At 32.4% G+C, this 17,246-nt stretch overlaps 1 protein-coding gene across 4 annotated transcripts; it reads left to right on the top strand.

The window, feature by feature from the left end:
• The first annotated feature begins 220 nt into the window (after nucleotides 1-220).
• On the top strand, nucleotides 221-8,463 carry LOC130802783 (protein argonaute 16-like). Of its 4 annotated transcripts, XM_057666883.1 has the most exons (23): nucleotides 221-478; nucleotides 1,292-1,505; nucleotides 1,591-1,796; nucleotides 1,882-2,076; nucleotides 2,212-2,348; nucleotides 2,450-2,547; nucleotides 2,629-2,726; nucleotides 2,818-2,986; nucleotides 3,124-3,240; nucleotides 3,311-3,418; nucleotides 3,524-3,586; nucleotides 3,697-3,810; nucleotides 3,883-4,048; nucleotides 4,136-4,248; nucleotides 4,325-4,462; nucleotides 4,644-4,774; nucleotides 4,900-4,965; nucleotides 5,605-5,668; nucleotides 6,537-6,648; nucleotides 6,752-6,825; nucleotides 7,515-7,609; nucleotides 7,694-7,725; nucleotides 7,830-8,463. In XM_057666883.1, exons 2-23 carry the CDS (start codon nucleotides 1,293-1,295, stop codon nucleotides 8,003-8,005), a joined length of 2,685 nt encoding a protein of 894 aa, XP_057522866.1. In that variant the 5' UTR covers nucleotides 221-478; nucleotide 1,292; the 3' UTR covers nucleotides 8,006-8,463. The 4 variants fall into 4 exon arrangements, with proteins under 4 accessions (XP_057522866.1, XP_057522857.1, XP_057522848.1 ...); XM_057666874.1 differs by having other exon boundaries at nucleotides 232-478; nucleotides 1,321-1,505; nucleotides 1,882-2,348; XM_057666865.1 differs by having other exon boundaries at nucleotides 232-478; nucleotides 1,308-1,505; nucleotides 1,882-2,348.
• The last annotated feature ends 8,783 nt before the right edge of the window (nucleotides 8,464-17,246 follow it).

Here is a 17,246-nt window from a genome sequence, read left to right as displayed (position 1 = left end):
CTAGTCTCTTGAGCCCAACTCATTAAAAATTAATACCTACGTACCGTATTCTTAATGCTTACTTACCGTATCCTTAATGCTTACTCACCGTATTTTTAATGCTTATTTTCAATATCTTAAATGTTTACTTATATCATTCTTAATGCATATTTATAATATTTTAAAAAATATATAATAAACCGACCAAATTAAAAATAGTCTCCTAAAACACCTTGTCTCACCAGAATTTGTGTTAGTTTTGGATGCTCTTAGGAGGAACAACGAGAGAGCGACATGCTCTTCCCTCCGCTCTCGCTCACTTTCTAGTCCCTCTCTCAATTTTGAACTTCCCGAAAAAAGCCCCCAAAAAGCATTAAACAGTATAGTAGTGTAGTACTAATTTCCTCCCCATTTCATTTTCCATTACCATTTCCATTTCCATTTCTTACTTCATCGGTCAAAACCCTAGGAAAGGCATTGTCTTTGCTATTTGCATCAGGTAACATAATTTTCTCTACCATTTTGATGTTCAGTCATCTTGCATGTTCTCTTTTTGACTTTTTTTATTTTGCAACTCCTTTTGTAAAAATCGTACTTTTTTTTTTTTTTTTTTGCAATTCATCACGGCAATTTCAATTCCGCTGTTAATTTATTGTTCATTTCTTCTGCATTGTGCTTTGGATTATTTGCTATAACTCGGGTTTATGGTTGTTGAAATTGGCCTTCTTTCATTGTACTTATGTTTAATCAAGGGTTTTTGGAGGGTTTGATTCCCAATTGTGGCTTGTATGTAAAACTATGCCTATTATACATGAATATTTCTTGCTTACAGATTTTATAGCTAAAATGTTGCATAGTTCAATTTGAAAATTTTTCTGTAATACTTTTGTATTTATTAAAAACCTTGAAAATTTCTGGTTAAGTTTGTTGTTCTTTGGTAACTAAGGATTATTAATAAATACTACCTCTGTCCCTCTCAGTTTACACCTTAAAATTAGCTTTTTGAGTCTAGGGTGCAAACTCAAAGGGACAGGGAGTAACCAAAAAGTAAACAAGTTCCTTGTGTCTTAGAATGCTGCATAGTTCAATCTGAAAGTTATTCTGTTGTCCTTGTAAATATTTCATGATAGATTAATTGGCATGATTGATGATGTATACTTGCTGGTCACAAAGATCTTTCCTTTTTTTTGCTATGATTTTAACTAGAAATCACTATTTCAATTTTTTGGATCCGTTGTTGAACCGGTTTATTCTTTTTATTATCTTTTCCATTGGTGCTTTTTTTTGCTAAGTATGTGGTGATTGGTTCTAGAATGACGCAAGGACAGATTTTGGAACCAGGTCAACTGGAATTTCCACCTCCTTCAATTCTCCCTCCCTTAGTGAAATCTGATGGAATGGAAACTCCAGAGCGCCATATCATGTGCAGACCAGGTTTTGGTAGTATTGGGCGTCACATATCTGTGCTCGTGAACTATTTGAAGGTTTCCATTGAATCACCGGATCAGACTTTTTATCAGTATGCAGTAAGTGTGCAACTAGAAGTAATGCGTGCAATCCCAAATTTTGATTTTGCAGTGAAAATTATATTATATGATGTTGTCTTTGTAGGTTAAAATAACTTCTGAAGACGGCAGATCAATTGAAAACAAGTTGATTCGGCTAAAGATTATTGATAAGGTTTTCTTAACATATGCATCTAAACTAGATATGAAAGCTTTTGCATTTGATGGGAAGGAAAATCTGTATACTATTAGTCCTCTCCCAGAGAACATTTCTAGCTTAACCTTAACGTATGAAGAGTCAGTTGGATTGAGGTAATCTCTTTTTTTTTTCGTTTCTGTCAGTTTAAGTATTGTTTGGAGAATAAAGCCCTATTAAATTTTTATGCTGGTCTTGCAGTGCTGGCAATCCTGATGAAGCTGTAAAGAAAGCTAAGCATTCTTTAGCTCCAAGGATTTTTAAGGTGGAGCTTAACTATGGTTGCAAATTTCCTTTGCAATCAATTCCTCTAACCTCTGAAGGACAGACCTTAGGTGAATCTCGGGATGCATTAACGGTACTTAATATGATACTAAGGCAGCGGGCTATCCATAAGTTCTCTCTCTCTCTCTCTCTGTCTCTATTTGTATCTCTGTGTTTGCCTCCCCCATGTATCTCTTGTTTTGCATTTTTGTATGGCATTGTACAGTTAGCATTTGTTTTATTCTATTCTTTGTGTACTAAATGCAGGGGACGCCTTTTGGTTAGGCAGTCATTCTTTCAGGATGATTCCAGGAACTTCTTCGAGGTTGATGAGAGCTTATTGGGTTTGCGTGGGTATAATTCTAATTTTGTTATGACATGTGCAGGATTGTCATTAAAGTTAGGTACTGAAATTTTCATTTATTGTTTTCATTCTCTCAACTTTTGTACATTTTCCATAATGCTTCTGTAGTTGTAGCTGACTTTATTGTAATCTTCAATGCAGATGTTGCTATGACACTAACCTTGAAACCCGGACCTGTACTTGATTTTCTACTGGCTAACCAAAATGTGCGGGAGCCTCGCTATATCGACTGGGTAAAGGTAATAGTTCATTTTTCTATTACAAATCATGTTGCTCTCGGATTTTTAGAAGCTTTATTTTGATGCCATGGATCTTTGCAGGCCAAAAGAATGTTGAAGAACTTGAAAATCAAGACAACCCATACTAACAGAGTATTTAGAATTATAGGCTTGAGTGATCGGCCTTGTTACCAGCAAAGGTACATCTCCATATTTGATTGTTAGATGGTAGACAACCCTATGTCTTTGTCCTGTATTGTGACTTCTGGTATTCCCTCTCATTTCTGCAAGTTTTCTTCTCAAAGTAAAAGAGAATAATGGTTCCAATAAAGAGAAAGACCGAGAGACTACTGTGTTTGAATATTTCCACAAACATCTTGGTGTAGTGTTGACTTATTCAAAATACATGCCATGCCTTGATGTTGGTAAACCCAATCGACCAATCTATCTACCAATCGAGGTGTGTAAATTATTTTCTTCAAAGGGTCAGTGTTTTTTCCTTGACCCCTTCTGTTTTTGCATTGAAAGGTTTTAGAATTTTTAAATGGAAAATTTGCTGATGATTGAAATTTTCATTGTTTTCAATTTGCATTCCAGATATGTTCACTGATCTCACTTCAGCGTCATAGAAACCCTTTGTCTCCAACCCAGCAAATAACCGTACTGGAGAAATTTAAGCAAAAGCCCCATGACAGAATGAAAGCTTTGACAGATGTAAGTTTCTTATAGCTGATCAAAGTAGCTTTCATATTTTCTTGTTTGTAACTGGTTGCACTCAGTTCAGGCTGTAAAGAACAACCAGTATGAAAATGATCCATTCCTAGGTGCTTGTGGAATTTCTGTTGAGAAGCAATTTATGAAGATAGCTGCTCGAGTCCTTGAACCACCAAAGGTAGTTGGTGAATCTTTCATTGGTAAAAGGCCTGTGTAGAGTCTTTGACTTCTTTAAGCACCTTTGTGGAGGCTTTTCATAAGTAGTGTTCTGTTTACTTTGCAGCTAAAGGTTGGTAGAGGTCAAGATTGCATGCCTGATGAGGGCCGATGGAATTTTAAGAATAAAGTAAAGCCTTGATAACTGTTGCATGCTTTTGCTGTCTTCTTCTTGATAACTTAGATTTATTTTGCATGTTGAAGGTTGTTAGCTAACGTGGTAAGTTGGGAATTCTGCAGCAATTCCTGGATCCTGTAAGTATCAAGTGTTGGGCTATTGTAAACTTTTCTTCTGGTGGTGATACGAGCTATCTGTCTCGAGAACTCATTAATTGTGGTCGAAGCAAAGGCATGGTGGGTATTTATGGAACTTCTGTAATTACTATTTGATTAGTTTGCTCTCTAACCTGATTTTGTAAATCTCAGGATATAGAACGCCCATATGCGTTAATCGAAGAGAACCAGCAGATGAGAAAAGCCAGCCCTTTGGCAAGAGTTGATGCAATGTTTGAGAAATTGCAAGAAAAGCTCCCAGATCAACCAGAGTTCATTTTGTGTGTATTGCCAGAACGTAAAATTTCTGATCTATATGGTATGTTGTTGCCCGTTAGCTTCTTCTTAATTTTGCTCGTATATCCTTCAAACTCATGCATGTCCTGGTTTGTATTGTTTTATGTAGGACCTTGGAAAATGAGAAGTTTAAGTACTTTTGGACTTGTAACACAATGTGTTTGCCCTGTGAAAATAACTGAACGGTATCTCATGAATGTACTCCTTAAAATTAATTCTAAGGTGAGTCTTAATTGGAATCACAGGAGGGAATTTTTTGCGTATGAAAATCTCATTTGTCTCTGATGCCATGTTCTAGCTTGGAGGTGTAAATTCATTATTGGCAATAGAGGAACATTGCATTTTACCCCATGTGAAGGATGTTCCGACAATGATAATAGGGATGGATGTCTCTCATGGTTCACCTGGTCGTTCAGATCTTCCTTCAATTGCGGCGGTATGAAGTTAGCTGTTATTTTCTGATTAAAGTTTGAGAACTATTAAAGCTGTTCTTTCTTTTGACCATTTTAAATGATTTTTTGTTGCAATTTTTTATGTGATGTGCTCTTCTGAATAAATCATATTAAATTTTATGGTAGAGATTTTTTTGACCTCATGGTCTCCTTTTTGGCAAATAGGTTGTTGGTTCTTTATCTTGGCCACTTATATCAAAATATAGAGCAGTCGTAAGAACTCAATCTCCTAAAACAGAGATAATAGACTCACTGTTCAAACCAGATGAAAACGGAGAAGATTCTGGTATCATGAGGTATTACCGTCTCAAGGCAGTGTTCTATGAAGGCATTCTGTTTCTGGAATATTTTTGTAGAATCATTTAGCAATATCTGATGACGTTTATGATGTATTGCTTGTATATTATCTATTGTGCTGCAGGGAGCTATTAAAGGCCTTCTATGTTACAAGTGAGGGTAGAAAACCTGAGCAGATAATAATTTTCAGGTAGGCAAAATATGGTGCTTGTTGATGTAACAATTTATGAATTCTCTTTCTTCTTTAGAGCATCCACAATGTTAGCATCTCTTTTTAGATGTTTAGGAGTGGATCTCAAAAAAAATGATATTCAAGCATCTCACTACGCATCTTCATATTCCAATAATAGCATTTTCTGTAGATGCCCAAATCAAATTTTCAATATTTTGATAGTCACCATGTAAGTTTCAAATAATTTTTTTTTATTCTTAAACATTTGCTCGGGCACCGATGGTTTGATGAGTGTATGATTATTTTTTAACTTGAGCATGCTAGTTGAGCATCTACCTACAATGGTAGCCTCCATGAACACCCTATTCTCTCTCCTTTGGGATCCCATTGGAGATGGTCTTAATATCACTTGGGTAAGGATCAGGTTTGAAGTGTTCGAACCTTGAGACATCACCTCATATGTAGGTCCTAAAATGTAGACCTTTTTAGTGGGACTGAATTATTAGATACTTGAGTTTGCAGGTTGTTTGCTTAACTCCTCTCTTATATTTTATGAGATTTGTTATTAATCCCTTTGGAAAACTCCTACTGTTTGCTTTTATGACTGCTTTTGTCAGTGTTTTTTCCTAAATGTTTTTGCTTCCATACGTTTTGCAGAGATGGAGTAGGCGAATCACAATTTTGCCAGGTCCTCAACATTGAGCTGGAGCAGATAAAACAGGTTGCTTTACTTTAGAAATGAATGTGTTTATACTAAAACATAACAACCAATTTCATTTTGAAAACCGTTGATTTTGTGACTTAGGTAAACCAAGTACATAACATGCAAAATTCTACATTGCTACTCTGTCATAAAACTAAATGCTGCTTACATGTTTTAAGGATGTGAACGCCAAGCTGGAGTGTAGCAACTTTTAAGTGTTCACCGTTTAGTGGAAACATGTGTGCTTGAATTGTTGTGATTGCTGAGGAGATTTTATTTTGATATTGATGATCACACTTAGATTAGGCATATTAATATTCATGAATATTACCTCAATGATTGATTAACAACAAGAACTTTGTTGAAATTGCAAAAAATAATCAACAATGATGGAAATAAAAAAGTACAAAGACAAATGACATGAACACCAATTATACAAGGAAATTGAGTACCATGTGCAAAATCATAAAGCAATGTACTACATCAAGATAACGACGATGATGAGTTTACAAGCACTCTTACGGGGTTTCAGTTTTGCCCTATTCTCTCTCTAAATTTGATTGCCTATAAACCCCTTTGAAACTTGTATTTTCAATTTTATATAACTAATAGACTCATAATCTATCGAATTGCTAGGAAGGTTATTTTATTAATAAGCAGAGTTGCATCAATTTAGCATCAAATCCAAAATAATATCCTCTCTCTTGGAGTACAAAACAAGCTGCATGAGCTCAATCTCCCTCTCATTAAACAAAGCCTAGGGAACATCTGCAATAGTTTAAAAGATTTATTTGAATTTTGTAGCTAAGGAAGCTTAATGTGGATTGTTGTAGTTACAGTTGTTTATTACTAGCACCTCTCTTATATGGAGATTTAATTATTTCAGGCGTACATGGGTCTTGGAGAATCAGAAGTTCCAAAGTTCACAGTAATTGTAGCGCAAAAGAGGCACCATACTCGATTGTTTGAAGCTGGGGGTTCTGGCAATGTTCCACCTGGTATGATGTGTTTTTGTCTTTTGAACTTTGTCTTGCAATCACAAATGATTGTAATACTGAGTTTTCGTCCTCCAACTTTCCTATTACCACTTTCCTGCCACAGGGACGGTTGTGGACACTGAAATTGTGCATCCAAGGAACTATGATTTCTACATGTGTGCTCATGGAGGGATGATAGTAAGTTCTCAGCTTTCTTTTGTGTAATTTATTAGCATCTTAATGTTAGAAGCTAAATGATGAGATGTAACATAAGAGTTACTTGGGCGTTTTCAATTTGATTCTCGTTCGAGAAGTGAGGAATTGTTTTCCAGCTAAGTCCAGCTCTTTTCGGGACTTCTATCCCGAGTTAAGTTATTGCATACTTATGAAATACTTCCTCTATTAACTGATCCATTTTGTTTGGGCATGCAAACAAGGAATGATGAGTGAGTGTACGAGTAAACCATAATGTCTACGTGAACAGAATAGAATGTGGCATAGCACAAAAATATAGCTTTGGTCGCGGCAGCAATTGTGAAACAACTTTCATGGTAAATGTGGATGATTTTGCTGCCGTTGTAGCCTATATTTCAGCTGTGAAAGTTCAAAAAAATTTACAATACGATTGGGACACAGTGATACAAAAAATAGATGCGCCGTGCTGTGGTCCCGTCATGTAGATGAATTAACTACTCAGTTGGAAATTTCCCAAAAGAGAAAATAATGCAGTTAAAAGAAACGGGAGAAGTATGTGGTTGGTTGGTAACTTGATACTGCTTATATCTGAAGGTGGTAAAACATATTGTTGATTGGTCTCTGGGGTGTTCTTTGTTTCTTTCCCTTACTATGATACAGTGAATGTCTTTTGATCCCATGTTCTCGTACAGGGTACATTGCGGCCCGTTCACTATCATGTCTTGCTTGATGAGATCGGCTTCTCACCAGATGAGCTTCAAAATTTCATTCATGCTCTATCTTACGTGTGAGTTACTGGTCTTCTTCAGTTGCTTACTAAACTTTCCAACTCAATTTTCTTCGTCTAAATTGAAATTTTGTCCTCATTCAGGTACCGGAGGAGCTCTCATGCTACCTCAGTGGGTGAGTTGATTCTGTTGTCTTTTTTATGCAGCAATATCTGTCTGCAGACAGGAAAGCATGGGCTGTTTCCTTATGTTAGTGTTTTATCTTGGTCATTTTTGTAGTGGCACCCATTTGTTATGCTCATCATTCTGCCCGACAAGTGGGAAAGTTTGTCAAATTTGACGAGCTTCATGCGGCTTGTTCTGAAGACAATGGCTTCACATCTACAGAAAATGTCCCTGTCCCCAAGTTGCCCAGGTTGCATGACAATGTTAAGGATTCCATGTTTTTCTGCTAAACTGGTAGTGTCGAAACCTTGAGGCAGATAACATCTGTATATAACATTTTTGTATATATATGCACTTGCATCGGAGTCCTAGCCTCTATGATGCACGTTTGAGGTCAGATTCTGATGATGCAAGTGTGGCTATGTTAAGTTTCTGAGTTAAATTCAGCCACTTTGTACAAATAGGTCAGGAAAATTTTGTTTCATCATATGCTTAAACATGGGTATTCACTATGAAGAATGCTATGAAGCGTAGCTTTTGCTTTAATAGGTCTTCTCTTGAGAGACCGTCTTTTGTAAAGATACCTCTCAAGGAGCCCAACCCACATCTGATAATTTATTTAAAAAAAAACTGCTACTTCAGAAAAGTAATGCACGTGTATTATGCTTGGGAATTGAAAACGTCTAACTATTAACTACCTCTTTCAAAGCAATATACAACTTGGATTAAGAATATATCAGTTTTTTCATCTCTTTTTTGCAACCTTCAATTTTTTCCTCTGTCTAATTGATGCTTGAATTCGATTGTAGTTTTTTTTTTAAGTTAAGTTTTATTAATGTTGGAAAACAGTGATGTTGAAGAAGATAATAATGTCTACTATTTGGAAAAAGTAATAAAAGTAATTGTGGTTCTTTTGAATTTTTTTTAACTTAAGGTTCATCAATAGTGGAAAATAGTGTTGAAAAAGACAATTATGCTAATTTTTGGAGAATTGTAATAAAAGTATTTGTGGTTATAAATTTATATATTTGGGGATATAATCAAAATATAATTGGTAATTTAACTTTGAACATTTGACATAGGTTGATGTAGTTGGGAGTATAACATTGTGTAGAAACATAATATATTCGGGGTTATAACATAATATTGGAGTTATAACATAACATATTTGGGGTTATAACAACATATATTTAGGGTTATAATATAATATATTTAGTGTTAAAACGGTATATATTTGGGGTTATAACATACCATTTTTTGGAGTTATAACATTTATTTAGGGTTATAACATAATATATTTTGTATTATAAGAATAAATATTTTTAGTTATACCATAATATAATTAGTATTATAACTGTGAACATTTGATATAGGTTGATATTGATGAAAGTATAACATTGAGTAGTTGGGGTTATAATATAGTTTATTTGTGATTATAACATTGTTTAGTTCGGGGTACAACATTATTTAGTTTGGGATTATAACATTACTTTATAAATCCAAATATTATAAACTACACACAATAAACACAAATACATACTATTATAAACTCATATATACAATATCATAAATCCAAATACTCAATATCATAAATCCAGATACACACTATTATAATTCCAACATAGTATCAAATATGAATACATAACAATACGATAAATACCACTATTCTAAACCAAAATACACAATATTATAATTCCAACTATTATAAGCCCTTTGTTTAAGTACTTAATCAGCCACTAATCAGCCACCTTTGATTGATAAGGGTTGCTATTTTAATCTTTAGAAGGAACGTCTTTGATCTTCTTTGCGAATACAGAAGTCAAGACAGTATCATCACTTATCTTTTCCATTTTTTAAATTCTAAAATCAAGGACAAGTAAAATCGAAAAACAAACAAATTTAAAATATTAAAATATTAAACTACAAACTTTAATTAGGTTAAAACACCAATGTACGTTCCTTCTTTAGCCCCAATTTTGTTGTCTTCTTCAACATCATTGTTCATCAATGTTTTCTACCATTGATGAAGCTTAAAATAAAAAAAAATCATAATATTGTACATTTATTATTACATTCATTTTCAATGGTGAAGATATAAAATAATTGAAAAAAAAAACAAAAATGGAAGATTGATAAAAACGAAAATGTAGAAGATACATACCTTTGATGAGAACTAAGCAAATGTTGAACATGAAATCAAGGAACTAAGCACGCAAATGGAAAACTTTATGGTCGAAAATGGCGATTGAAGACTGAAATTTAAAGAGTTGTTATTTTGGGGTAGTTTCAGGAATTTTGTCAGGAAAGAGGAATGAAAATTGAAAAGTTTCTGATGGAGGGTGAATGTGTGATTACTTTACACACATTTCAGTTTATTTTTTTTATTTTTTTTATTTATTTTTAAATTGAAAAGTGCGACGAATATAGGACGTCTTTACTATAGACGGTCTCAACTAAAAATTTGTGTTGCTTTAAAACTTTCGGTAACCAATGCCTGTTTGACTGTTGAAAGAAGTGAAATTTTCTATTTTGATTTATTTTCTATTTGCTTTTTATAAAACTTTTTACTAACAATAGGGGTGTAGCAAAGATTTTGGAGGTCCTATTTTTTTTTGCGATGTCTTTCAAACGGAGTCCCTTTATTATATCAAAAGATAAAAAAAATTTTACTCAAAATAATATTCATGACAAAATGTATGTGTAATATTATATTCTAAAATTATTTCAAATATAAAAAAAGTTCACAAACAAATTACTTTAAAAGTGTTGCTCGTATTTAGGTTTTTAAATAGCATCATTTAATATTTGACGCTCTTTATTTTTGTGCTCCCTAGACAGTTGGTAGCCCAGGCTCAAAATTGAAACTGATCAATAAGTCCAGATTTTTACATCTTTTAAGGCTTTTTTTAAGGGTTTTTGAACAAATTAACCCCAATACACTCAAGGATCAAAGGTTCGATCTCAAGAACTAGTCTCACACATACACCCAAAACTGAAATTGTATATGTGCAACCAAAGAACCCCAATAATGAGCAATAAGAACACGAACAAAACAACACCAACATTTAAGTGGTTCACTCCTAATTAGGCTACCTTCACTATCCTAGCCTAGATGTCTTATTGCTTCTTTCAATGGTTCTCCAATGGAGACGTACACTTGATGATGATTACAATTGAGGAAGAAGAGAATAAAGAGTAGAGAGAGAATTATGTAGAGAGAGAATGAGGTTAAGAAAGCAATATATGTTAAACTATGTATTTACCCCTATTTATAGTTTATAGGGTGAAATACTTACAAATGATCATAAGGCAAAAGCAAGAAATCGAAAACTAGAAAAAACAAATCTTCCAGCCTCTGAAGCCGAGTCGGCTTCCCTTTGGCCAGGGGGAAAGCCGACTTGACTTTTTCTTCTATCTCAAATCATCAATTGTTCCTTTTAAGCCTTTTATCCATATATCAGAAATTACCATTTTGCCTCTCCGTTAACCTTAACATATTAGACCATGATTAAGGACTTCAAGTCACACTAATCACCACAGTTCTATTTGATAAACTTAAAAAAAGAAATTTGATATATTTGGAAAAGAATAGTATTGAAGCCTTATTAATTATTCAGTAGTTTATTGAGAATTGAGATAAAAGGATGTTCCGATGTAGCTTGCAAACCAAGTGTATTATTGCTGACTCTGAATAAATATTTAAGAAGAAATAAAAATCAAATAGTATAATTGAAGATAACTAGAGGTGAATATAAAAAGATGAAAAATAAAATATATAATAATATGAGAAAGATGAAGGAAAATAAAGATAATCAACCTTATTTTAGGAGAAGGGAAACGTTTTTCCTCCATAAGTGTAAATATTTATCCCATAATAAGGGGAATAATTTTTCTATTTTTCATTTTCATCACTTTACAACTATTTTTTACATTTGGCAATAACAAAATTTTATTAATTTTCTGCTCTAATAATCTTATTTTATTAGTTTGATTTTTGTTTTCCTCGTAAACATTTACTCTCAGTACAAGCATGATCTAGTAGAAATTTTTAGTTGTATTTATACTTATTCCGTTCTAAAATACTTGCTACATCACGGTTATTGACACTATTTATCGTTCTGGCTTATTTTATATATTGCAACTAATGTGTAAGAAAAAATATAGTCAAGTGGGATCTTGTTTAAATCGTCTAATCACATATTTTCATAATATTAAATTTTATAATTTTTATAAATAATCGAAATAACCCATCATATTGCATAAAACATCAAATATAACAAATATAATGAAACGAAAGAAGTATATGAATGCATGTCTAAATTAGTTCTAGGGCAGGAACTTGGATGATATTCCCAAATCCGTGTTGTATTTTGTGACTTTAAATTTTATTAATCAAACTTATAAAATAAAGTTACATAAACTTAGTAAGTTACAAAAACATATGACTTGCTTAACATACACCAAATGCGAGTTTCATCATTGGGAATCACCATATATCGAACATAGTAACAAGAAGCTTTTGTATGTAACTTGATATAAATTCTAGGAGAGATGCTCTATCTTAAAACATCATTTACTCCCTACTACGGTGCTTAATGTATTACCAAAAATATGTTATGAGATACAAAGAATTTTACTGAATTCTTAGCACAAGGATATTAGAACGACATGAGAAAAACTTAAGTGGAGGAAGAAAATGAAAATTACAATCGAAGATTGCAAGTTATGTATGTAAAGTGCTAGAGAGGATAAGAAATTTAGAAATTACATGTATATTCCATGTATATCTCATGTCAAAAATAACTTACACATGCCTTCTATATTTATAGAAAAGCATACAACCATTCATGAAGTAATACGTCACTTCATGAACCGTAACATAATTCACGAATCAATGTCGATATTAAATTAATCCATCCCAATTATTCAGTTAATATAACATATTAATTGTAGGTAGTTATTACATAACTAACAAAACCGAATAAAACGAACATTGCAAAAACTAGCGCGAAAGTCGCGGGCCGCGACCTGAGCAATTTCCAAAATAGAAACTTGTCTTGAAATCTCGCGATCCGCAAATCTTTTAGCGATCCGCAAAAATACTTTTGCACAAAACAACAATTTTGCAATATTGGGATATTTAACTTAATTAATAAATTAATTTATCTATTTGATCTAATTAATTATTGATTTCTTGAAACCATTATACGCTCTAAATGAAAACAATCCGATGAGGAATATTAGCAAGGTTTGGATGTTTCCCTGAGTAGGAACTTCAAGATTGCTGAGAATTGACCTGAACTTGATTTTAATTTTTGTAGACTTGAATATGAGCCCTAGTTGCGTACGAAAAGAAATTACTCAATAGTCCATGAGATTCGGAAAAGAAGATAAGTAAAAGCTTTAAGGGTTAATTAAAAAATTAATTTTCGTCGACAGATTCTAAGAATTCAATAATAGCAAAAAAAAAAAAAAAAAAATCAGTGAAGAACAATATCTTGATGAAAGCATATTGAACTAACAAAGCACCCTCTCTTACAGCTATTATATTGGGCTCATTTAGTATTACTAGTAACTTTAGGTTATACTTGTATACATATTCTGCAACCCATTAATATAAGCATGGAAAATAAATCCTTGTATCATCCTAAGTTTCAACTTTATTCACCCTCCATTTTAGGTGCAATATTTAAAATCATGTATAATGAGAACATGTACTGTATTAATACTTTTAATTCAAAGAACTTTTACATAAAAGATGTATTAATGTACAGTGGCAGAGCTACCTTAGAGCCCACGGGTCGTCACGTACTCTTAGGCTTTTTTTTTTAAAAAAAAAATTCAAAGTAGATTTTTCTATTGGTAAGAGTAAAAGTGTAAAATTAATGCTAAAGTTTTTTGATGATAAATATTTTCTCATTTTAGTAATTTTGTCTTATTTATTTATTTTATGTCGTATTTAAAATTTTAACAAGTAAGGATAAAATAGTTGTTAATTTTACAAATAAAACTCTGTCGAAAATTCGTCCATTAATAGGTATCCCTGTGACTCTAAACTTTAAATCCGCCAGTATTAATGTATAATATGATATATGGTCGTATTTCAAATTAAAGCTTACGTGTAATTCGAAACCTGTTGTCTGAGTCCTAAGACGTGATCCAAGTATGAGTCATTTTCTTTTTTCTTGTCAAAAGGGCAAGTCAAAGACGAGAGAAGAAAGTCAATATTTTTGGTCTACTGTTTACTAAAAAAGCTAATTCTCTTGAAATGAAATATGAGGAATAAGTTGTTCCTCCGCAAGAGATCGATCCGTTAAAATAAGCTCCCCCGCAAAATACTTAATGCCAGTTGGAAAGTCTTTCTATGTATCAAAATAGTAAATCTTGTACACGATCACGTTTCTAAGAATGTCCATTAAAAGCTGTATGCAATATGTATTAAATTAATAATAATTGAAAAGAAAAAGAAAAAAAGTCTATGGACTTATTTTCTCATCTTCCTTTTACTTGCTAACTTTTTCATTTTGCACGTTGTTTATGTTTATTTATCCTTATTTATGAAAATTAATTATATTTATTTATCTTATAAATTGAAGCCCATGGTTACTATGAAGTTAAATATAAATATATGTTTTAAAGATAATAAATAAAATTATACATTAAAATTACCGTGAATAATATAATTTTTTACTTATTTCTCTACAATATTATTTTCTCTGTTCCACGATACTTGCTACATTTCAAAAGTAACACTACAAAATACTTGCTACATTTCGAAATTAACAATATTCATCTTCAATTTTGTTTCTTTAAGATAGTTATATGAGATCTTGTTTTATTCATCTTAAAACATAGTTTTCAAATAGGTAATTTTCATAAGTTCTCGTTTATTCAAAATAAATACCTTTAATATTAAAATATACATTGAATTACGAGCAAAAGAAATGTAGTAAGTACTGAATAACGAAGGAAGTACTAACTTATTAATTAACGATGTATAATAGCAACTTAAAGGGGTGTTTGCCTTAAATAATACCAACTTTAGTTAATAGTAAGTTATTTGACAAAAAAACAAAGGTAAATTAATGGTTAAACAAACGTTGGTATTTGTTCACACAAATTTATCTCAACATGTAAGTTGCCGCAAGTGCACGGTGTTGTAGCACATATGGGTCGAAGAACACAAGGATTAAGGGTATGCAACTTTTCTTGTAATTACTCGGATAAAAAGGGGGTTGTTGAATACAATAACAAAAACATATGAAAAAGAAATAAGTGTTAACAATCAATGATAAAAAGGGGGTAGGGTTAACTCATTCATGATGATGACTATTTGATGTCGATACTCTAGCTTCTTAAGGGTCATTAACGGGTAGCGAATCGCACTAAGAAGAGCAATCCGATCCTTGATTGGGTTTGGAATATCCTCCAAGCTATTCACCATCCTCACTCTCATGAGTGAAGATGAAGGGCTTGGGCCATAATTCGACCGCTACTTGCTCATCCTTAGATTACCCTTTGATGAGAGGGTGGATACAAGGTTCAATCCTCATTGATCCCTTTTCCCCGATTTTATCCATCGATCAAAGGTTAGATTACCCAAAATCCAACTCTCATTGGCATATTAGAAACAATCATGACAATCCTTAACTAGTGGGTAGAATAACCCCTCATCTAATCATTTAATCAACCCAAAATCAATTAAAGTTTCATCATCATCAAGTCATCACAAGAATTGAGTCAACCCCAACCCTAGGAGACTACTCACTACTCATTCTAATAATTAAAGACATCACTATGGGTGATATATTAAAATATTAAAATATTAAAATGTTAAACAAACTCACGTACACAAATAATAAAAGTACTAAACAACAATGGCAAAATCAAAAATAAGCATAAAAACAAGAATAAACTATCAATAATCACTAAAGAGAAGTATTGGAAAATATCTACAGAAGATGAAATTAATTGGAGAACAAAGATATTAAAAACCCACAAATATAAATTCTCAACCTCCATGATTATCTCTTGAAAGCTTAATATAATTACCAACAAAAGCTAATAAATAAATTTAATTAACTAAAATAAACTATAAAATAAAGTTTAATTGAAGAAATTAAAATTAAGATAAGAAAAATTAAGAAATAAAATTAGGGTTTATAAGAGTAAAAAGGGGAAAAGCGAAATGAAGAGCTAAAGAAAACGACTATTGTTCGATGCTTGCTTCCTAATGCTGATGCAGTGTAGGGAACGAGTGGTTGTTCTCCGGGGAACGACCATGGTCGTTCAACTTTCTGATCTCGCTCTTTAAGTTGTTGTTCTAGATTTAGGGAACGAGTGGTCGTTCTCTTGGGAACGACCATTGTCGTTCAACTTTCTAATCTCCACTCTTCAATATGAGGCTTAAGGTTAGGGAGCGAGTGGTCATTCTATTGGGAATGACCATGGTCGTTCAACTTTCTAATCTTCACTCTTTAACATGTGGCTCAAGGTTAGGAAACAAGTGGTCGTTCTCTTGGGAACGACCATGGTCGTTCAACTTTCTGATCTCCACTCTTCAACATGTGGCCCAAGGTTAGGGAATAAGTGGTCATTCCCTTGAGAAGGGGTGATTGTTCTTTTGCTGAAATCTTGTTTTCTTCCTTTTATTAGTTTGGATTCTATTTTTTTTATGCTCAGCTCGATCTCATTCCTCTCTCGAGACCTCTGGAGTTTAGGAACCACCATCCCTAGCATACTTTGCCATGGAAATACGTGAGAAACTTGCAAAGACATGAGCAAACACATACTACCCCCGAAAAAGGTGTAAATTCGACAAAAAAAAGACATATATATGAATTAAAATCGAGTGCAAACAAGCCATAATAAGCTACAAGGCAAGGATAAATTAAGGGTTTATCAGTATTATTCTAAGAAAGTACCTCCTCAAATTATATTATTAATGGTTAATCAAAAGTTGTTATTATTGTAGGAAAATTAGCAAAATTTGTAATACTTCCGGCAATTTTTCTTTATATATTTAAAATTTATTAATATTTTCAATAAAATATAATACTACTAATCAATATGAACTGTTTATGGCAACATAATGAGTCCATGCTTGAATATAATTTTGTTTATAATAAAACTAAAATAATCATTTAATTTTGTTTTATATTAATATTATAATCTTACTTAATATGAATACAAAAGTAGCTAGTATAGTTACTCTCTTTTTATCAACTATTTTTTGAGATGATATCATCAATTATTAATATCATGTTCTATTCATAAAATAATTTTTTAAGAAATAAAATGATAAGATTTTTTAAGTATTATAAATTCAATTAGCTTTATAGTACTTAGGTCAACTATAGTACAAAATCAACATAACTCTAAATATAGATTAATCATCTTGTCATTTTTTTATAAATTCTTTTTAATTTTAGAAGTCTTATAAACTCTAAATTATTTGTTTTCTCCGACTCAATCTAGTTGCTTCATTTTTTGGTTTTGCACTATTTATCAATCACTCTTAAATTATATTTT

The sequence above is a fragment of the Amaranthus tricolor genome, chromosome 2, assembly GCF_026212465.1.
Source record: "Amaranthus tricolor cultivar Red isolate AtriRed21 chromosome 2, ASM2621246v1, whole genome shotgun sequence".
Taxonomy (NCBI): Eukaryota; Viridiplantae; Streptophyta; class Magnoliopsida; order Caryophyllales; family Amaranthaceae; genus Amaranthus; species Amaranthus tricolor.
The sequence above is the reverse complement of the archived record's forward strand: the minus strand, read 5'-3'. Positions and strand labels throughout refer to the sequence as shown.

Bases quoted from the DNA above. Each gene is read 5' to 3' on its own strand.
- LOC130802783 (XM_057666858.1), top strand. From the start codon at position 1,293: ATGACGCAAGGACAGATTTTGGAACCAGGTCAACTGGAATTTCCACCT. The intron at 3,587-3,696 runs GTAAAGCCTTGA...GGAATTCTGCAG, and splicing joins GATGGAATTTTAAGAATAAA to CAATTCCTGGATCCTGTAAG. The intron at 7,726-7,829 runs GTGAGTTGATTC...TCATTTTTGTAG, and splicing joins CTCTCATGCTACCTCAGTGG to TGGCACCCATTTGTTATGCT.